The sequence below is a fragment of the Xiphophorus couchianus genome, chromosome 23 (genome assembly GCF_001444195.1).
Source record: "Xiphophorus couchianus chromosome 23, X_couchianus-1.0, whole genome shotgun sequence".
In the NCBI taxonomy this organism is placed as follows: domain Eukaryota; kingdom Metazoa; phylum Chordata; class Actinopteri; order Cyprinodontiformes; family Poeciliidae; genus Xiphophorus; species Xiphophorus couchianus.
In genome coordinates, this window is record NC_040250.1 from 8,842,243 (window position 1) to 8,864,789 (window position 22,547).

At 38.3% G+C, this 22,547-nt stretch overlaps 2 protein-coding genes across 4 annotated transcripts in view; one reads left to right on the top strand and one right to left on the bottom strand.

Annotated features, from left to right (window-relative positions):
- elf1 (E74-like ETS transcription factor 1) overlaps nt 1–11,960 on the top strand; it is a 65,106-nt gene extending 53,146 nt beyond the window's left edge. For both annotated transcript variants that reach the window (XM_028008725.1, XM_028008724.1), the window contains exons 3-9: nt 979–1,153; nt 2,049–2,153; nt 3,788–3,949; nt 4,070–4,153; nt 6,379–6,571; nt 6,786–7,127; nt 9,372–11,960. In XM_028008725.1, coding sequence (XP_027864526.1) covers nt 979–1,153; nt 2,049–2,153; nt 3,788–3,949; nt 4,070–4,153; nt 6,379–6,571; nt 6,786–7,127; nt 9,372–10,182 — 1,872 coding nt within the window. In that variant the 3' untranslated portion in view covers nt 10,183–11,960. The remainder of the gene's footprint in view (nt 1–978; nt 1,154–2,048; nt 2,154–3,787; nt 3,950–4,069; nt 4,154–6,378; nt 6,572–6,785; nt 7,128–9,371) is intronic.
- A 5,955-nt stretch (nt 11,961–17,915) lies between these two features.
- tnmd (tenomodulin) overlaps nt 17,916–22,547 on the bottom strand; it is an 82,938-nt gene continuing 78,306 nt past the window's right edge. Inside the window, exon 7 of one of the 2 annotated variants that reach the window (XM_028009562.1) lies at nt 17,916–18,431. In XM_028009562.1, the coding sequence (XP_027865363.1) occupies nt 18,261–18,431 (171 nt within the window). In that variant the 3' untranslated portion in view covers nt 17,916–18,260. Of the gene's footprint in view, nt 18,432–20,548; nt 21,204–22,547 lie in introns of those variants that run through there. The other variant, XM_028009563.1, reaches the window with a different exon arrangement.

Here is a 22,547-nt window from a genome sequence, read left to right on the forward strand (position 1 = left end):
GATCTCTCTTCCATGCTGCGTGCCTCCACATTAGCTCAGGCTGAGTATGAATCCACAACGTCTTACAAAGCAATAAAAGAGGCCAAATTGGTTTAGAACTAGGGATCCAAACAATTAGTTAAAGATTAATTCTCGATTCACGGTTTATTGGATTAAAATGAGCTCAAATCGATTAAGTTTAGACCTTTTTTAATAGTGTAGTTTGGCCTCCATCCAGCAGGGGACGCCACTGGTCATCCTTAAGCGGAGCCGTTGGTACTAAAGCAAAGATGGCGGAGCTACAGCAGAACGGGGAAGATAAACGGTCAAAACAGAGTCCGTTGTGGGGTGAAAAACACAATTTTTGCGGTTCTGTTTTGAAATATAAACACTCGACAATCTTTGATTTTCACTTTAAAAGCGCTCATATAGGTTAGCTACATTACAGAGCAACTTCTTTTTAAAAAACTACTTGCTAATTGCTAAAAAATATGTGCTAGGTGAGAAAACCCAGAAAATATGTCTTCAATAAACCCGGTTGATTTTTACGACTGTCATGGAGCAACGTTTTAATATTCTTTTAAGAGCAACCTCATGAATTAATGTTTCCAATATTTTATTTATTATTTTTAAAATTTTCTATTCAGCATCCTTAGAGGTTCCTGTTTTGTTATATTTTATAAATATGTCTAAATTTAATAATGTGCGAAAACCAAAATTTTTTTCATTATTCATTCAGTATTTAATACAAATGATACCAAATAATGTTGAATTTTAAAAAATTAAATTTATGAAAAAGTTAGCTCTATGAAGTAATCAATTAATAACTTGCCTCCCTAATCAGAACATTAAACCGATAATAATAATAATGCACAGTGAAGGAATTACTGTATGTTTTGAATCTTTTAATTCACATATATGTCCAAGAGCCCCAGCAGGTATTATGTGTTATAATACCTCATGTCTCATCGTATGTACACGTGTGTTTTCTCTGCGCAGTTGGACGACCCGTCAGTATTCCCAGCCGTGATCGTGGAGCAGGTACCCACCACCGACCTGCTGCAGGTCTACTCGGGCCTCGAGTCGGACGAGGTGACTAACGGCATCATGGTGGACACGACTCTCAACGTGGTGGAGGGACCATCCATCCTTTCAGAAGGAGTGGACCTCTCAGGTGAAGACACGACACTTTGGAAACATTTCACATACACTGATAGATGATAACGATGTTTCTCAGCTATTGTCTAATTTCATAATTTGCAGCTTTTTATTTTGTTGTTTTCCTACATCATGTTGTAAGTCAGGTTCTACTTGAGTGATCTCTTAAATCTACATGTCTAACATTAGACCTGGGTATGATTTGGAAAACTGAAGCCATCTTCTGTGATTAATCACATTTTATTCAGAATTTTGTAAGGTTGTTTTGGTTTTGGTACCTTATTTCACTTAATACATTAAATCCTCATTTGAAGATGTTTGTATTTAATTGGGTTATTTTTAAGTGATATTAAACTACATTTGATTATCATTGATGAAACACTTAAGTTTGAAAAAAACTAGAGAAAATCTGTGACAGGTTGAACCTTTTCCCAGCTCTGTGTAAAAGTGTCTAGATTTTCTGTGTCCAACACTATTACTGGAACTAATCTAACACAATTATTTCTAAGCCTGTTACAGTAAGCGATTAATTAAATTAAGATGAACTCAATCATTTCTGTTCTGATGACTAATATATTTTAAATTGTAATTTTGTTTTCAGAGACTTTGTAATCCATCTTATTTATTGTTTTTGGTTGTCATGTTTTATTTTGGAAATTTAAAAGATCTTCCATTTTCAGTGTTGTATACAAAAATGTAAGTTTATTGTTTATTGAGGGGGAGGACTTGCATTATTTTGCCATTATTACTTGAAAAAGGTCTCAAAACAACAATATTCTAATTTATCGCAATAATTACTGGGACAATTTATTGTCCAGAAAAAATTTATTGTGACAAACTTAATTATTTCACATGAAGCTTCCAGTTATGTTGCCAACTATTTTGATGCATTTTTGTCTTTTGATGGACAGAAACGAGAGTTTCCCGTGCCGAAGACAGCATGGAGACGAACGAAGCTGCAGCAGCTCTGCTGAACATGGAGTCTCCAAATAATATTTTGGATGAGAAACGAATGAGTGAGTTTGTTTATGTTTATTTTAGGGCTGTAACGATTCATCGAATTATTCGAGTATCTCAAGCCTTAAAATGGAAGTTATCTACCTCGAAGCTTCATTAGATTATGTATTACTATTTAGCGCCATTTAATCTGGCTGGATAATTATTTGTGTTGCACAACGCTCTCACTTTCGCCAATGAGCTGTTGACGAATGCTAAGTGCTATTAGCAGCTATGGAGGAAGATGTGCCGCCAAGAAAGAGACACCTCAATGCGTTGTGTAAATGTTGAAAAACAAAATGAGCGTTTCACTATAGCGATGCTGCAACACCTTGACAGGAAACATTAGAGTTTAGATCGGTCCTAAAAAAAAAGTCCAACCTGACAAATTAACTGTAGAGGCCCAAGCCTGAAGTAAACCACACAATTATTTTAAAATGCTTTCAGTTTAAAATACTTCCAAACCAGACTTTGCTCTCTTTTAGGGCTGCTGTAAACAATTATTTAATGAGTATTCCATTGATTATTCTTATGATTAATTGAGTAATCAAATAAAAAAATGTGATAAAGTAAAATGTTGCTAAATTCTACCATATTAGCAGTGTTTATATCGGATATCAACATCATCCCTACAATTACTTAATCTGTAACAATAATAGCTTCTTTTTTAAGTTAACCTGGACAAAAACTATACAAAAATCTGAAATTATATTCAATTTAATAATAAATCTGTAAGCTTCAGAAACCAGTTTTTAGTTCATGTAAACATCTTCAGTCTCTTTAATAGATGAACTCTTTGCTCAGCCATTTATAGTTTTTGTGTTCATGCCAGCGATGGGATTTGGCTCCTATTTCGTACATAAAAACATAAATGACAGCTGGACTGCCACAGTGCGCTATGTTGCTAGCATTAGCAACAACTTAGAGGTGAAAGTGAGAGTGTTGCGCAACATAATCAATCACCTGGCCAGAACACGGCTCGCTAAATAACAAAACATAATTTAACGAAGCTTGAGGCAAATATTTTTCTGAGGAATTTTAACAATCGAATCATTTGAGGAATCGTTACAGCTCTTCGTAGTATAACTTTCCCCTGTTTTAGCTCTTCCAGCTCTGTTTTGTTGCTTGCTAATCAAGAAGAGTAATGATGTGGAAAAAAAATAATAAAGGATAATTAGAAATATCTGTTTTATGAAAAAAAAATTTTCATACTTCAAACATCAGACTGAAAGTAATGTTCAGTAAATTAAAAAAAAAAGGAACTTAATTGTTTATTTACTAGCATAGTTTTCTTTTACTTTTTTAAAAAGTTTTTTTTCGGCTCTAGTGGCTTTTATTTCATAGTTAATTGACAGGAAAGTTTGTAATGAGAGAAGGAGAAAACATGCAGCAAAGGTCGCCAGGCTGGGAATCAAACCTGTGACGGCCGTGTTGAGGACAAGGCCTCCATATGTGGGTTGTTCTGAACCCCTGCGCCACCACAGCTCACACTAGATTTCTTTTACTATCTTAAGTAGCTACTACAGAAGACGATTAATTACTCAGTCATCAGTAGATTACTTGATTACTAAAATAGACGATAGCAGCCTTAATTTATTTCTCTGCTTTATGCAAAACAAGGTGTAATTCTTGTATGTTGTTGCTGTTTGTGCAGTTCACACCTACAACCATCTGCTGGAGTCAGAGATGACGTACGCGCCACTCAGGCCGGACCAAATGGACAACGTTGCCCTGGACATGTCTCTGGATGAAGACACGTCATCCATGGATGAGATTTCTCAAAAGATTCCCTTAAAACCTCAGAAAAAAACCAAAGGTAAGACTTTATTTTTCTAGTTAAGTAATAATTTGTTGCAACAGTTTAGAGTAGAAGGTGATTACATGATTTTGTTGTGTCCTTTGACCTTCTAACATGCTGCTTCTCACATTGAATCAGTGCGAAAGCCCCGGGTAGTGCGTCCCTGCTCTCCAATCACAACCCCTAACTTGCCACTCAGGAAGAAGAGCAAAGAGGGCAAAGGTAAGCCTCACCAACTAGTCCACTTTTCTGTAATGAGCCAATAAAAATCAAGGTCTCTCCTCCTCTTGTGATCGCTCCGATTCCTCCAGTGGAGCGGGCGACCAGCTGCCCTCGGCCCCTGCAGTCCATCTGGGTTGAACCTGAGCGAGTTAATGGATGAGGGGATCGGGTGGTGTTGTGTTTCTCGGGGAAACAGGAGTGATTGCATGCTGGAGGGCACGCTGATGCTTTACTGATAGATGTAGGGGCGATGCCGCTTTGTTTGGGCCGTTCACAACGACACAATAGGGGGGAAGGAGTTTGGGACGTCTGGTTCAGACGCCCACGAATGCATCACTCTGTCACCTGGTCGGGGAATTCAGGTGACTTCTGGGAGTGTTGCTGTTTTTAAACGCTGCCGGCCGCTGAAGTCTGGCAAATTAGAGGAATCTACATCCGAGCTTGGTATAATTAATTTCCTTCTCAGGCGGACAAATCCCTGTCACAACAATAACTGGAAAAAAAGAAAATAATTTCTCCTGCAACTCTGTGGCTTCTATATACAAACTGAACATCTAGATAAATTAGGGCTGGAGCAATTAATCGAGTATTTTTGGTTTAGTTTCTAGTTCAGATATCTTATTACATTTTTAAAAAATCTAAACTAATTTATAAGTGACTTTAATATTGGAAAACACAGGATTTCAAAGGGTATCCTTATTTTTTATGACAGGTACATTAGTAAATGTCCTTTTATAAGTGAAATAATCTGCCAGTGAAATAGTCCTTTTGTCAATATTAAAGAATTATGTACTGAGAACAAATTCCTATTTCTTGCTGAAAAGTTACTTTTGCGTTAGTTTTGCCTCATTTCAACTGTACTAAGAAGATATTTGCACTGGAAACTAGAACGAAAATAGTTAATATTTTATGTTTTTGCAGGGTAATTTAGTAATTTATTAATTGTTTACTGGAGAATACAGACTCAAAATAACAAACTCAGAAGTAATAAAGTCGAAATAAACCAAAAAACAAACATTTTGCATTTAAAATAAAAAGCTTTTGTAAATAATTCTACACAGAACTAGTTCAGCGGCATAGCTTCAGTTTAGCTTCACCTGGTTCAAATTCTGTAAAAAAGAAGAAAAAAATCTTCAATTAAACCCATTTTTCTAATCTTGTAATTGAAGAAATAATGAACAGATCAACCCTTCACTGCATTGATAAGTCAAGCAGAAAGTATTTTTTTAGCTTTAGGTTCGTCGTTTCAAATAATAGAAATCAAGCATGCACTGAAGAAATGCTGTTATTGTATTTGTGCAATAAAATATTTATTTTCCCATTTAAAAAATGAATTGAAGTATTTATTTATTTGCATATTTTAATATGTTTGCAATATATATGTAACAAAAAAGCTTTAATGAATCAGTTTTTTTGTTTTGTTTGTTTATTCTTATGGAGTTATATAAACATGTAAACAGGCTTATGAATTTATATTCCATGCTCTTTTTTGTAATATGCAAATATTTTTTAAAAGATAAAAAACTAATTTGATCACAAAAAAGCAAAAAATCTGCAGAATGTTTTTATTTGATTAATTATCTAAATCACATGTATCAAACTCAAGGCCAGGGGGCCAAATCTGGCCCGCCGTAGCTTTTTATGTGGCCCTCTAGACTCTGAATTACATCAAAAAGTCCCTCCAGTTTTTCATAAATATGCAAAGTTCACACAAAATCAACAGATCCCCACAATTTTACTGCAAAGTTTTCTCAAAATTGCTCAAAAACATTGAGTCCAAGTGACTGCTGCCTCAGCCTTACTTGATGTCAAGTTATAGTCTGTGATTGATAAGGAGATTAATTAAAAGTCTCATCTAACGTCGTACATTATCTCAAATATCGTAAAAATTCCTTACGATTATTTCTAAATTAGCACCACAAAGTCTGTGATTCTGATTGCAAAAAACCACAAAAACAATCACAAAATCCTGGAGGGACTGATCAGCGTGGAAAGATGTTCAATATTATCTAATTTTAAGAATCACCTATTGAAAACAGTTATTTATTGATATTTTAACAGTTTATCAAGACATTCTGGAACAACCGACCCTTTAAGAACATTCAGGTCTTTGATACGGCCCTGATCTAAATAAAAGACAAAATAAACCCTAGTACTGATTGAAAGCTTGAATCTGTGCCTGCATGTTGTAACCATGGACTCAAATTAGCCTCTTTAATTTGCAGGCAACACCATCTACCTGTGGGAATTCCTCCTGGCTTTGCTGCAGGATAAAAACACCTGTCCCAAATACATCAAGTGGACGCAGCGTGAAAAAGGCATCTTTAAGCTGGTGGACTCCAAGGCTGTTTCAAAGCTTTGGGGCAAGCACAAGAACAAGCCCGACATGAACTATGAGACCATGGGGAGGGCTCTCAGGTGAGAGCAGAATACCAATGAGCCACGTCTGCCAATGTGACATTATCATGCACACAAACTCATCCAGCATTTAACCTTGAAGACACCATTTCCACTGATATGTTCTTATTAACACTCTGGAACGGCGGCTTAAATTTTTATGAGAGTCGTTAAACTTTAATCGCGATAATGTCAATAATTGGTTGAACGGACTCTCGCCTACTTCCTCCCCCAGGTACTACTATCAGAGAGGCATCCTCGCCAAAGTGGAGGGGCAGCGGCTGGTCTACCAGTTCAAAGAGATGCCCTCTGACCTGGTGGTGATCGACGACGAAGAGGCGGGGTCTGACGCCAACGCTGGCTACGAGAGCCAGCGGGCTTCCAACGGGCGGGGCGTGGTCCGCGGAGGGTCCAAAGGCCACGGCAGGGCGCAGCATGTGTCGCTGAAGCCGATGAAGAAAGAGCCCAGAGATGAATGTCTGTACCGGGAGGCTGACGGAGGACAGGCGGAGCAGCTGCTCCATGTTTTACAGGAGAACCAGGTGCACTGCGTTCAGGACGCAGCGCACGCCATCAGGTAGGAGAGCCGCTCACTGACTGTACACACAGGCCAGTGTCAATAATCAATAAATCAGTTAATCACAGGATGAACCATGATATATAATAATATATCATAATATAATGTAACAATAGTTAAATTATATAATTCTATAATATTACATTTATAGTTACATTATATACATTACATAGTTATATAACTACATATAGTTACATTGTATAGTTATAATGTAACTATTGTTTCATTATTTAAAAATGTAACAATATTTAGAGCCAGTATTGTTGGTCTTAAAACAACAATATTATCATTTATTGCAATAATTTCTGGGGTAATTTATCGTCCAGAGAAACTTGTTATCGTTGTGTTTCCAGCCAAAAAGAAAACATAGAGCAAAAGTATGAAGTTACACTGCAAAAACACAACATTTTACCAAGTATTTTGGTCTAGTTTATAGTGCAAATATCTTAGTGGACTTAAAATAAGACAAAAATAATTTACAAGTAACTTTTCAGCCAGATAAATCAGCTTGTGTTAGGTTAATAATTCCTTAATATTAATTTTAAAACTGTTGTAAGTGAAATAATCATCCTGTAGATAATTGTAATTTGTTTTTTGGTAATATTACACAAATGCATACGTGACAATGGTTTAAAGATTTATAAAATTGTATAGACCAAAGTGAACTTTGGAGGAACCAATTAAAATTTATTCCAAATAAAAACTCCTGCTCAGTTAACTTGTTTTAATTTTTTAACTGAGTACAAATGCTCTCCTTTGCAGTTAATCGTAGTTTTGTCATTTCTGTTTCGAGCGACTTTGCTTTTTCTCATAAGCGGTGCCGTCTGTAGTTTTAACGTTCAGTTTGTTTTGTGTTAGAGTTTGTTTGGACTCCACTGCCTGCATTATGAATGCTTTGTCTTTCCTGTGATATTTTCCAGGCTGGAAAAGCTCAGCAGTTAGGAACTGTGGACAGAATAATAATTTATACAGTGGAGATATCTGTGTTGTTTGTTACAATAATGATGAGGACAGGACTTCTTTGTGATATACTGGCTGTATTTCTCAGTAGGGTTTAATAAAAATAAATATATATATCCATGTTTCCAAAGATGTAGGCCGAATGTTCATCTTGGTTATTCATCAGGCTTTATATTTTAATTTTAAAAGTGGGTAAAAGGCTCAGAATAAGTAGGTGAAAATTTATTTTAAATGTCTTAAATTTAAATGACAGCTGGAGGAAATACTGACTGGTTATAGGAACGTCCGGTTTCTGACATCAGAATGAGGAAAGTTTTACCCTATTCCTCACTTTCAGCTGTGTGCTGTCTAAGGGGTTTGGGCTTTGACTAGGCCTCTCTCTCTTAATTCTCAGCCTGGTATGTTTTGAATAGCATTTATGTTTTTCAGTTCTGGATTGTTTTACTTGGTTTATACCAAACATGTCCTCTCGTCTGGCGTCTATTTACATTTTAGACTTATTTTATTATTCCTAAACCTCTGGTCTTTGTTTCTGTTCTTTCTGCGACACTTCAGTTTGCTTCGTGTTAAAATTTTCATGGTTTTTTTCAGTGACAATATGTTGGAAAAACACAGGATTTCAAAAGTTATCTTTATTTGTTTATGACTGTAAAACGAAATCAGTACTAGTTCCACAGCTACGCTAGCAAATGTTTTACCTGAAATAATCTGCCAGTGAAATAGTACTTTATTATCAAAATAAAGCGATTATTTACATAAAACAAGCTCCTATAAGACACTGAAAACTTACTTTAGAGTTTGTTTTGTCTTATTTCAAATGTATTAAGATATTTGCATTAGAGACTAGAAGAATAATACTTAAGATTTTGTGTTTTTTCAGTGTAATTTAGTAATTGGAGAATACAGACTTAAAATACCAAACTTAGTAATAAAGTCAAAATTGTACAAAAAACAGACATTTTGGATTTAAAATAAAAAAAACCTTTGTAAATATGTTCTGGCCAGAACTATTTCAGTAGCATAGCTTCAGTTTTAGCTTCACCTGGTTCAAATTCTGTAAAAAGGAAATCTGTAATTAAGTTCCTTTTACTATCTGATTGTTGATTGAATAATCTAAAAAGTAATGAACAGATAAACCTTTCACTGTTTTGATTAGTCAGGTGTTTTTTTGGCTGCAGATTCATCCTTTGCTATCAGGTTTTTAAAGGTTGTCCTGATATTTTTCCTGGCTGTAGAGGGAAAAACCCAGATAAATATTGAGTTTTAATCATTTTGTCTCCTCAGGACCATCAGCAGCCCCGTATCGTTACCGATGATTCTGACCTCCTCCGGCTCCCTCCAGTCGGTTCCCCTCACCGTTCTGGCTAACGGCGACTCCAGCCACTCCTCGCCTCCTCGGGTCATCCTCCACACCGTTCCCTCCGCCGCCGCGGGGGGCAAAGACGTGCTCACCATCCAGACGGCATCCCTAGCTGGTGGCGGCGCCGGCCTGCATGACAGCCTCCCGCAGCAGCTCCTGGTCACCAGTCTGGGCTCCTCCGCCATTTCCTCCTCCTCGGTCTCAACCTGCTCCTCCCCTGCGGGAGTCATCAGCTCCGCCGGCTCGGGCCTCAACGGCCTGCCCCGCCTCGTCACCATCAACACCAGCGGCGGGCACGCCATGGTGGCGCAGCAGCCGGGCACCGTCATCGCAACGGTGCTGAAGTCCAGCGATCTGTCGGCGCTGCAGGTCAAAGAGGAGATGCTGGACTCCAGCTACTTCCAGTCGATGGTGAACGGCGACCTGTCGCTGGCGGCGCATACGTTCGACAAGGAGGAGATGGAGGCCGGCGAGGCGGAGCTGCAGTACAGGACTGTGATCATCGATACCAGTCAAAGCCAAGCCCAGGCGCCGGCGAGCGAACCTTTAATAAACGGACGTTACTCCCAGAGCAGCAGCCCCGGCGAGGGCTTGACCCCGGTGGAGGAGCTGGAGGTTCGCGGGGAAATGTCTCTGCAGCCGGAGCCGGGCGTCAAAACCCTGCAGGAGCTGCCGCTCTCCGTCCAGCTGCCTGCAAACTTTATCCAGATAAAAAGTGAGCCTGCAGAGGCTTAGGGCCACGGGACTCTTTCAAAACACACACAAAAAAATCACATTTATTTTGACCACAGACTCGATATTTTCCTTTTCCTACCACAACGGTCTGATTCGAACATCAGAAGTGAGGGAACTTGCAGCATGTTGCTCTTAAAAGTCGGTCAGTTCAGCCTCAGGATTTATTGTTTACTCTCATGTTATGTGACCATGTGCCTAATTTCAAAAGATCTAGGGAGTGATTAGCATTTCTTTTTAAGAAGTTAGCTTTTACAATAAGGATTATTCCATGTAGATAAAAAATTCCACAAATCCAAACGTGGGATCAATGTCTACGATGAAAAACGTGCCAGTCAAGTTTTTGTTTTTATTTCTTAACCTTTGCATCTCATCGGACTAACGCTATCAGAGGACAACAAACCAAAAACCAGGACTGAAAGCCAAACGGTGCAACAAGAAGGGACGCCTGACGCAGTTTAAGTAAAGAGTGCCTTATGAGATGTTTGCAGAAAGAATTACTGTTTATTTTAAAGACAAGGAAGTTAATATTCATTTATTTTGAAACAGACAGAGTAGGTCTGCATCTACTCTGTCAGCCCTGCATAAAAAAACTGTTAACATGTAAAAGGGCATTTTTCTGTGTGGAGTTGCAGACCGGAGGGCACAGCAAGAAAAGCAGAATAAAAGTGATTTATTTCCATTTCTCCCTCTGATGCTCCTAGGTTTAAGTCCTGTTTATGTAAAACAATATATATATGAATTTATAAATATATATATATACTGTATGTAGACGTATAATATGCAATTGAGATTCAATTTTAAGGCCACAACAAATTTATTTATTTTATTAATTCCTAAATTCTGTAAAGAAAAGGCACATTCGTTTTATTTTTACGTGTAAACCTGAGGGAAGATGAAAAAGAAGATGCAGGAAGCTTATATGGCTTTTTTTCCCTTTTTGTATAGCTCTCCATATAATCAGCTTTGTTTAGTTTTTCTTTTTTTAATTTCTGGTCTTAAAAGCTCAGCGCAGCATCACTATTCTGCTGCTGTGAATATCTCTGTTAAACATTTACTGAATGAGCTTTTTGTTCCCTCTTTTCAGCGGATATACCTCTCTCCTTTTTCCAACAGTCGAGGCTGTGCTTTCAGAACTATTGGATTTTATATTACACAGAGTATCAAGTGTATCAGTCAATACTGATTTTCTGCTTAGAATCTAAAGTTTCTACATTTGTTAGGAACAAAAAATCCCGACTTATTTCTCCCTTTTTTAGTTTCTCTGGTCAGAGGAAGTTTGTGCCTTCTTCTTGTTTTTCTGTCCCGTTTGGTTAAGAACTCCCTGTTGGGGATGAAGCCATATTGATCCCGAGTCGCGTCGCGGCCCAATCGGCTGTTCTTTCCGGGCCGACCCGAGCCGAGCCGCTGAGTGAGGGAAACTCGGACTACCTGACCTCCACCGTCTGCTTTACAAACTCACCAGAGCCAAAGAGGTCCACATCCTGCAGGCATTCTGAATGTAAAACACGCTGGCACAAAAATGTTTTGACAATCGATAAATACACTGGGTTATATTTGCATTAAAATCTGACTTTCTGTTAGGATTATCTTCATATGTATTCTGATCTTTTTATTTTTCCTAAAGCACTGTTGTCTGTGAATTGTTGAGGTATGTCCACTGCATTTTGTTTTGTTGCTTCTGTTGTCTTGGGTTGTCAATGGCCTCCTTTTATGCTGAACTTAGACTAGATTTTTAAGAAAAAGTCAATATGCTAATTAAAAAGAAAATCTCCTCTCTACATTATTTGCTGCTGTTTTATTTTCTGCAAGAGAAGTAATTTTTTTTAATGATTGAAGCCTGAGATAAAATGTCATGTCAATGTCAAAACAGGACGAAACTTTAATAAAAATTATATTTTACTAGCTGCATTTCCAGCAAATGCAAAATTGCGCAATATGACATATTGAAAATAAATTTGCTTAATGAAAATGTCTTCTGAATAAAAAAACTCGTAATTATCATGTTTTGGCGTTTCGGTCTCATCAATAGTTTTTTTTAAAAAGTGAAATATTTGCAATAGAAATGCAGCTATTGTCACATGTATGACAATCTATGAAACAAATGTAGCTCCTCTACCTTCTCTCAGTGCTAACTAGAAACACCCAATCAGAGGCAGGGGCCAGTTCTTAACTATCAATCAAAATCTCATGTGGTGCTGCAGCTGGCATAGCATGTTGTGAATGCTAAAGCTAGTTAGCATGACCACCGATAACGGCAGATTAACGGTTTTCCTCCATGGGTAAGTTGTTTGTCCTCCATTCGCTCATTTAGGGTGAGATTAGACCTGCTTCCTGGCTCTGATTGGCTGGTTTTGAACGGGAGCTGCGCGTTTCCTAAGACAGCAGTAGTAGCTCAGTTTTCACAAATGATATGTCTCATAACAAAACTGTCTCAAAATGGTGACATTTTCAAAAATATGTTCAACAACAAAAACTTTGTTTATAAAACTGCAGCTTTAACCAAGGAAACAACAAATAGCGGTTAGCAAGTCCATCGGTTTCCGCTGTCGACATAATGAAACCGTTTCTGCCGTAAAAACTCAGTACTGTCGGGCCGCTGCAGCTTCGGGGGACATTTGATCGCATGGCATTTAAAAGAGAAAGTAAAAGCTGCTGTAGGAAACTGGATTGGTGCCATTAGCAGTCCGGAGACTGATTGGACTGTACTTAAGAGCACTGCTGCTTCTCCAGTTGCTGTGGGTGGCTGAATACATTAGCATGTGACATGCCTGCAGCTGAAGACAGCCGCGTCTGTCAGCACAGCTTGCATAGTGAAATGAGAGGGAGTGTGTGTGTGTGTGTGTGTGTGTGTGCTAAGTCTCTGTTTGGTGAAAGAAAAGGTTACACAGATTCTTTTGCAGCATGTTAATGTGTTTATGTGTGTGAAAGTGTCCATGGCTGTATTGGCTTTCCCGTCTCAGGTTCTGACCTGCCTGGGTCCATTGTGGCCGATTTCGCTTTAAGAGGTTTAGTGTAAGAATAGAAACATAACACGAATAAACCACACACATTTGAAACACGTTTTTCCAAATTTCTTTACGTTTAACTTGATTAATTGCTTACAGTAGGCACAGAGGCCATTTCCATTAATTGCGAAAATTGAAATTACAAAAGTAAATTCACTTAATGGAAACAATTCAATAAAAAAAACCAACAAAAAAAAACCAACTCATGTTTTTGGCTATATCGAAGCAGATATATTTACCAAAACTGCAATGGAAACATTTTTTTAACGTCACATGAGTCACGTGATCAACTGGCGAAAACGACGAAGAAGAGGACAATAATTTTGGGAGGATAATGTTTGTTTTTTTGTTTTTCGGACAATGTGCTGCTGACTCCATCACAGCTGTTTATAAAAAGTCATTCAAAAGTGTTGAATCCAGAGCTCCTAAATCCGGTACCTCTGATTTGTTTGAATGTGATCTGAATCTGAAGGCCCGGTCGTTTTTATGCAACCTGAACGTCATTGATACTCGACAAACGTCACTATTCTGCGTCCTGATACGCGCGAGCGGGGAGAGAAACAACCATGGCGGATTTAGCTGAGGATTAAGTTGTAAATGTGCTGCGGTTGGATAACAACGTTAAAATCGTAAGCTATGCTTCACCATTAGCATCCATGTTTACTTCCGCAAACAGTGAGCGCTTCTTTTTCTTCTTCTTTTTTTATGGCTGTTGGCAAAACACTGAGCACGATTGCTACGTGTGACGTTACTGCGCCCTCTACTGCGCATGCGGGACACTTTTATTCGTTTGCGGTTCACACTGGACATCAGGTATATTCTCATATATTTGGAAATGTGAACTACCGCTTCAAAAAATTCAGATTTCACAAAAAAATCGGAGTTGAGCAGCAAAGCCTGCAGTGAACTCAGCCATATTGTCATGATGTGGTTACAATTAACAAATATGTAAAAAAAATAAAAATAAAAATACTACTGCAGATTTACTTAATTGATTTACATAATTTCAATTTGCGCAATTTTATTGTTAATGGAAACTTGGCACATTTCAGCAACAAAGCCCTTTACATTGTAAAAACACAAAACATACAAAGTTATAGTACTCACAGTCAACAATCGAAGCATTATCTTTGGTTTCTAGTGTAAACTGCTCACCATCACATATGATTATAGAGCGTTTTGAGTTTAGTCAGTTTCAATAAAACCCTCTTTAGTCCAGCAAACATCTTCCTAAGTATTTCCGCAGACGAGGCATTGATTTTGCTCATCGTCTCATTTCCCCCTTTTGTTCTGGAGGATTACTGCAACAATGAAGGCGACCAGCAGCCGCTGTGTCTGTGAGTCAGAGACCCTGAAGATGGAGCAGGAGAGCCGGGTCCTGGAAGAGGAGGACTATTTCTGTGTCGCCTGCAGCCACTGACACAGCGCGAGTGTTTACTGCTGTGCCATGCTACCTCTCACAGTGGGAGCGGTTGAAGGATGACGACTGACATTATTGTGCCTCCAGCCTGAAGCAGGAACGGCACACGGAGAGCTTATTTAACCATCAGGTCACCAGACTCACTGCAGAGAAAGGCTCTCTGAGTTAACTCGGTTTAGGTTATTCAGAGGAATTTAGGTTTGTCTCAGAGAAACGAGGAAATTTTTAATTTGAAGGCAGTAAAAATAGGAAGACAGAGCAATAAAAATGGAGAAATACATTCTTCTTTTTTATATATATATTAGAGCAGTTTGACTCCCTGTCCACAAGATGGCAGTAGTGATACACGTGTTGGATTGGAGAGAGCCGTTCCTTCAGGTCACTAATCTAAATACAGATACTCCTCATACATTCGGGTTTTCACCAGCAACTCGCACATCCAAACAAACGAGGGATTATTTGAAATGAAAATAAGCAGCTGGAAGTGAAGTCTTTCCTGCATTTCTGATAAATAACAAAACGCATTAATTCACTGGAAAGCTTCAGTGAAAATGTCCAATCCTCTGGCCAGGTACGGAGAAGAGGGAGGGGAGGAATCCTTTGAACTGTGATAACCTGGTAAATGCTTGGTATTTGTGTTCATCCTGCTGAGCAGTCACTCTTTCCTCCTCCCTCATCAAAACAGTGATAAACAAGTGCTGCAGGGGGTGTTCCTATATGAAATGCATGAGGAAAACAGAGCAGGACTTTATTAGAAATGACACATTCTTTAATTTTCATCTGTGAGGGAGGAGTTCGCTGTCACAGAGCGCGCCTCATGTCTGATGCTGACACTGTTCAGGCACTTTGTACGGCGTGAGAATGCAAATGAACTTCCGTTTTGAGATATAAAAAAGCTTTAGTGAAAACAAGATGTTTGAATTTCAGACAGATTTTCTTTATATAAGAAATGAACTTAAAGTGTTTGTTCTTCTTATGTGGAAAAGCTTGTTGCATGTCAGTTCAGCCACCTCAGATTTTGTATCTTGTTGGCTTTTTTAAAATTTATTTACAGTGGATGATGCTTAATGAGCCATTGGAGAATTATTTATCAAGTTGCTGCTGCTTTTACAGAAACTGGGTCAGATTCCCAATTTCTGCCTGAATTATCGAGTAGCTCTAGGGGTAAAAACCGTTATACGCAAACGTTTCTCCATCAGCTTTTTCCTTGGAGGGCTTCACTTCAGAAAAATGAGAAGAAAACAAAAACGTTTGGATCAGGGCAGCTAAAAGTTGGTTGAATTGAGGCAGTGTAATTTAGATGTGTGTGAATTTCACAAAAAATCATCCAAACAGAGTGAATGTACCAAAAATCACAGTTCTGAGACACACAGATGTGTGCAACGGCGCAATATGGCAATTATAGATTATAAAGGAGTATGCTTCCTCTTCAAAACTCAGAAATTGTAAGATTGATTCTAGAAAAAAAAAAACATTTCTGAGCTCCAAAAGTCAAAAATTTGCTTAAAAAAACTAAGCAATCAAAATATTTCGACTTTTGCAGATCAGAAATGTTCTTGTTTTTTTGTAGAAAATTCCTGAGATTATTCTAAAAAGTTCTAAATTTTTGGCAGAAATTATCTTTTTTTCTAACTTGGAAATTTCTGAGTTACAAAAGTAAAAAATTTTAAACTTTCCAGACTCAGAAATTTTCTGGAAGGGATTTGGACATTTCTGAGATCAATCTCAAAATGTTTTGAGTTTTTCTATCATTTTTTTTACTTTTCAAACTCGAGGAGTTTTTCTAGAAAATGTCTGAAATTAACCTCAACATTTTTTCTTGCAAATTTTGACTTTTGGAGCTGAAATCAATCTCAAAATTTCTGAATTATTAAAAAAAAAAAAGTGCTTTTACAAACTCTGAAATTTCCAAGCTTCTGAGATGAATCTAAAAAGTTCTGAGTTTTTTAAATCACAAATTTTCGACTTTTGGAGCTCAGAAACTTTGTTGTTTCTGAGATTAAGCTGAAAATATCTGATTTTTTTCAAGCACATTTTCAAGCCTTCAAACTCAGGATTTTCCAGTTTTTTTGTAGAAAACTTCTGATATCTAAAATTTTCTTGTTTTTTGGCGTAAATTTACTCCTGGTCTTTTTTTTTCGCTCTACGATGGCCCTAATACGCCGTCACAGTTTCTCCACTGATGGACGATAAAGGATTTTTCTCCTTCTGCTTCCATCAGTAGCTGAATCTTTTTAACAGTCAGACGTCTGTAAAGTTTGGCCTTCATGGTCGGCTGTGGTTTCTGTACCAGCCTCTCCGGTTGGGGGAACCGTCCCAATCGGATCCGCTCCCTCAGCCTCCACAGCGATTTGCTCTCATCTTCACAAAAAGAGTTTGAGAAACCGTCACTGCCTACAGAAACCTATTAAAAATAACATTTTGTTGCACTTTCCCCCATCAATGTGAGTAAAGCATCTCTGGTATTTGATGTGATAAATGGTGAAAATAGTGAGGAATGTATTATCTTAACTCTGATTTTATGAACTTTTCAGAAACGCCTCGGGGGCTTTGCAGTTCACTTGTCGGCGTTTTGAAATATGTTTGCAATTACTGAATTTGTTAACACATAGCAGCTTTTTTTTACTTGACACGATGCTCTGGGCTATTGACATTATTGATTTAAAAATAACAATCTGGTTACCGTCTGAACTATGAACATGTTCACAAATCATTTGCATACATTTACATGGTGCTTGAGATAACTTTTTCCTCCACCAAAAGCAACGTCACTGACAATTATTTTTGATTTCATTGACATTATTATCATATCAAACCCACGTGAGTCAACAGGCATATTTACATCGTAGGCGAGAGAGATGCTTTTATATCCTCATAAAAAGATGAATTATTAGTCATCAGATGCACAGAAGTTGCAAAAAAAAAAAAAGAAACAATAAGCGCATATATATCTGTTTTATCTCACCAAGCTAATGAGGAAAGGGATTAATGGAGAGGAGAGGCGGATTTGACTCTTCTATGGATTCAAACCCAGACTATCAATTCTCACACAAACACCCCTGGGTATCAAGAGTCTTTCAAGGAAATTATAACATTTCACACAATACAACCAGTGAGATTATTCAGACAATGAAATTTTAATTGGAAAACAGAATAGAGAAGACTTCAAACAGCAAATCATCACAACTCGACTTTTCATTTCCACTCTTTCCCTGTTGTAGCTTTGATTCTCCCGGGCGTTCGCGCACCTTGTTATTGTGATGACAGAACATCAATTACAAATGCATATCTCTCCTGCTTATCTGTTATTTACAGATGAGGGTTTTTCAAGCTCAGCACGGCGACATGCATCGTTACAGATTAGAACCGTCTCAGCAAAGCAGGAAACACAAGCACTATTTTAAGCATTTTATATGTTTTTTGTTTTTTTTTGCAGACTGCAGCAGCAGTGGAAACAAAGGAGGACAGATCAGTAAGTACAACACAAAACACAGCAGAGACTCCTGCGACTTTTATTACACAAGCAAAGTTTAGCTTGATGCCAAAAACAAAAATAACAACGAAGTCACTTTGCAACATAAAGTCATCATTGTTTGGTTATCTGTTTCTTTTACCGTTTTAAACATCTTGCAACTTTTCCCCTGATATCTTTTTTAAAAATAAGTGTAATTTTTACACCAAAAATGTCTTTCCATGTTTTTTCTTCTCCTTTTTTTGTTGTTGTGCGTCTTGTTTTTGGAGCATGCTTCTCTTCCTGTTGATTCTTTCACACTTTCTTGTTTAGCCCTTAGAGGGCTGCCGTTGGTTTTGCAAAAAACCTTTATCTGCGTGTTATGCAAGCGGAAAAAGAGACAGAGATATAAGCCGAAAACTTTACTGGGAATACCTCTGCAATCTCATGCAACCTTATAAAACATCACTGTCATAAGTTTGGCTTCTAAATGTTTTAGTAGAAACTCTGAGAGGTGATCATTTCTTTTTTTTTATTCAAAAAGCAACGTTAAGATGTACCAGACTGGAGAAATTCAATATATGAAAATGAATGCATGTTATTGGATAAAAAAATACAGGAATTCTTTTCAGATGTGTGGAGAGCATTAAATCAAAATCAAAACTGTTTAAGCTTTACAGTTTTATTTCTGGATTGCGCTGCTGATCTTTGATCGCTTTTTTGAAAATGAAAATACGTGAACGATGTGTCAATAGGTCTCTGAAGTAAAGCAGCGTTGAGTTCAATGTTCGGATGGAGAGTGGCCTTTCACAGCTTCTGAATGGAGCAGAAAACCACAACTCAGATGATTTTCAAACGTAGACACACTTTAAAAAAAGCTTATCTGCCTTGTTTTTCGTGTAGATTTACTAAAAAACTGCCTACAGTTTTTACATCAGCAGCTGTTTTCTCATCAGTGGTTGAGATATTGCAAAATTATTGAAATGATAGAAAACAGTGGCAAAACCAAACTATTCCCTCCAGTGAAACAAAGTCAGCTAAGCTAACGTAGCATTGTATGAAGAGATTCAGTTAGTGTTGTTTTAAACTGCTAACATTTGCAGTTGCAGCTATGGGCTACTGGGCTTTCAGCTGGGCTACAACTATGTTAGCATAGTAACGGCATAGTGGACATTGATAAACTGAGAAAATAGCAACAAAACAAACACTATAACTAGAAACAGTTTTTAAATGTAGTCAGCTAATGCAAATATGGCATTAATAATGTCAGCTAAACTCAGGCATCCATCCAACTAACTAGCTTCTTCACTTCTTCTTCTGCTAGTGAAGAAGCTAGGTTGGCAGAAACTAGCCATCTAGCTAGATAGCTACGGTAGCTAGCTAGATGGATGGATGCCTCAGTAAGCTAGAACGCTAGCTAGCTAGGTCTGTTAGGAAATTTCCTCCTCCTTATATTAGAAAGTGAGAAGCTGCGATCCAAAACAGATTCATCACAAAATTTGTAAAATTTGCTTTACATATTATTGATTTGCATAAATTCTTACAGATTTTGTTTTTATTAAACTTTCCCCCAAAATGTTGCTTGATAAATGTTCTACCTTTTCAGACATTCAGAATATATAATAACCACTTTATTATTAAGAGTCATTTATTCATCAGTAAACACAACAAAAGAGAACATGGAGGCATAAAAAATAATTTTTTCAAAAGGAAGATTTTTAATTGAATTCTGGAACAAAATTGGAGTCAAATTTAAAAATATGTAGAGTGTTCAAGCGAAGCAAACAAACCCAACCAACACTTTTGACAGAGTTACCACAGTTCTTTTTTAAAAAAGCACCTGAATTACAAAAACGTTAAATAACAGATTTAACTTTCAATGACTAAAATGAATAAATTGTGAACAACTGTAATTCTGAGTGTGTGTAGTTTATATTATGAATCTGCATCCTTAAAACTTAGCTAACAATAACAAACAAGAAGGTAAAAGCTCAGGAAATAAATCGACTGGCACAAACTCAGAATAGAGTAATAGACCTTTAAGCATTGTTAAGATTTCCTTAGTTTTCACTGCAACACAACACCTGTCCACTAAATATAAGGAAACTGTTAAAGTATGGCTAAAAAAAACTAACTACTCATTTACATGATACAGAAAATGTGCTTCACAACCTGAAAGTGTTTCATTACTACACATAACATGCTGTGGTGGTAGATATAATAGTTTGGTTAAATCTTTATTATAGCACCAATCAGAAACGTTTGCATGTGTATTTAAAGGGGCAGCATCATGTAAAATCAACTTTTCTTTTTGAGCTTCACATCATGTTACAATGTTATTCCCTCATCAAAAACATACTTGGAGATATATCTAGAAATCCTTTAATCTCCATGGCAACAATTCAGCTGTGCAAAACGCCTGGTTGGACCTAGTCCCGCCTTCGAGGCGCAGCTTCTCCTCAGAGCTGCAGTTTCCAAGCTTCCAACATCTGGTGGAACTGCACATCTGCTGAGGTCATTATAGAAGCTACTACTCAGTTCAATGCTGGTAAAAACATTGTAAAAGGGTTCTTAAAGAGACAGAGGCCCAATTTGAAGGCATTAAACCAGGAAGCAACATTTCTTTTAAGTGATATTTGATCTATACATAATTTTTATAACGACTGACAGTAACATTGTTACTGTATTATGCTGTATTATGCCTAGAAAACACATAATACTGCCCCTTTAAAGCACTGTACATGTGCAAACAGATTTAGTAGAACATGAAGTAAAAGTGAAAGAGCATTGATTTTATTTGCTAGTATACAACATGAGACAGTTAATGATGCCTTTGAGAATATAATCAGTGAATACGAAATGCTCTCTATGGACAAATGAGGTCTGGAATATTTCTCAGATTTATTTCAGATCCAGAAACCATTTAAATTCAGCTTCAGATCCTCCCCAGCATGCGCGCGATCCACCAGTCGCACGGCATCACGACCTGGCAGATGACCCGGCCTCCTTGGTAGTAGTACGGCCACGGGTTGAAGCCGCCCAGGGGCTCGAAGTAGCGGCGGCAGAAGCGGTAGCCACGGCGGCAGTACTGGCAGCAGTAGCCGCGGTCGTCCAGACGGCTATCCAGCTCGATCCCGACGTCCCTCTGCAGAGGACACAGCGGGTCCGCCATCACACACACATGACAAATGCCGGTCCTCCAGAGGCAAGGGCAGGAGGAAGAGGAAGAGGAGGAGGAGTGACTGATGGGAATTGATGAGGTTGCTTTTGGTTCTAGGTCGGGAAAATGTACGCAAAAGGCAAACGAGTCAAAAGATCAGAGCTGGTGTGTGTGAAAATGCAGAGTTGTGTCGCGTCTAACAGCTGAGACGAAGCGATCAGGAGTGCACAGGTTTGAATTAAGCTTCAGGAGCTTCAATATGATAATACCCTTGACCTTTTCTATTATAACTGAGGCAAAGCGACTGACAGTAGCACAGTGAAGCCACCCTTCATAACCTCCCAACCAGCGCTGTTTCCTGTCAAAGGGACTCTTAGTTGCTAGTTACTAACATAATTGCACTATTTCTTTCATCTTTGACCTCTTAACTCCCTCGGATGGAGAGCAGACTGCTCTAAAATGGCCGCCCCTCCTCCAGCAGAGCATTCAAATTAGAGATCCTCACTTCTCGCTGCCCTCCCCATGACCTTGACTTTAAGTGCATGGCACATTCCTAAAGCAATTAGCAGAGTAATGATCGCCTAAGAAGGATTCTTTCATTTGCTCTTGCTGGCTGCCTCTGAATTTATAGAGGGGCCAAATGAAACCCAAACGAAAGGTAAATTGGGTAGAATTAATGGCCCTTGGATTTTTCCATTGTGCTGCTTGGTTCATGCCCCCATTGACTCTTTGGGCTGAGTGCCATGCCTCTGATCAAGAACCTCTGGATGGGGGTTCGGAGAAGTGCCACTTAACTGGCAACACGCGGGTTGAGGTAGCAAAATGCCCTCGGTATTCATTTGACCACATTTCAATCTCTTTTAGTAAATGAATCCTCAGAGACAATCCGGCGCTGGTTAATCTCCTCGGATCCAGAGATTTGGCCTCGACCCGGACACACGCAATGACTCAGCTACACGCAACCATGCAGAACAAAACACATCCAGAAAATGTGTGGGAAATGCTTAACCCTGAGGGAAACGGTCCCGTCCGTCCCCCACCACCTCAGAAATAAAGGGATTTCTTCACTCCACTCTGCAAGTCACACAGCAGTAAATCCCTCTTTGTTTTTGTTTATGACTTTGCTTGCTGCAGCGCCTTGCAATTGTTTTTACATCCCTTGAAACTTCCCAGTTTTTGTCACATTGCAACCCTGAAGGTCAATACTTTTTATTGGGATTTTAAGTGGTAGACCAGCACAAAGTGGGGCATAATTGTGAAGTGGTGAAGTGAAAACACTCCAGCAGCAATCGAAATATTAGGAAACAGCTTCATTATCAGACCACTGTG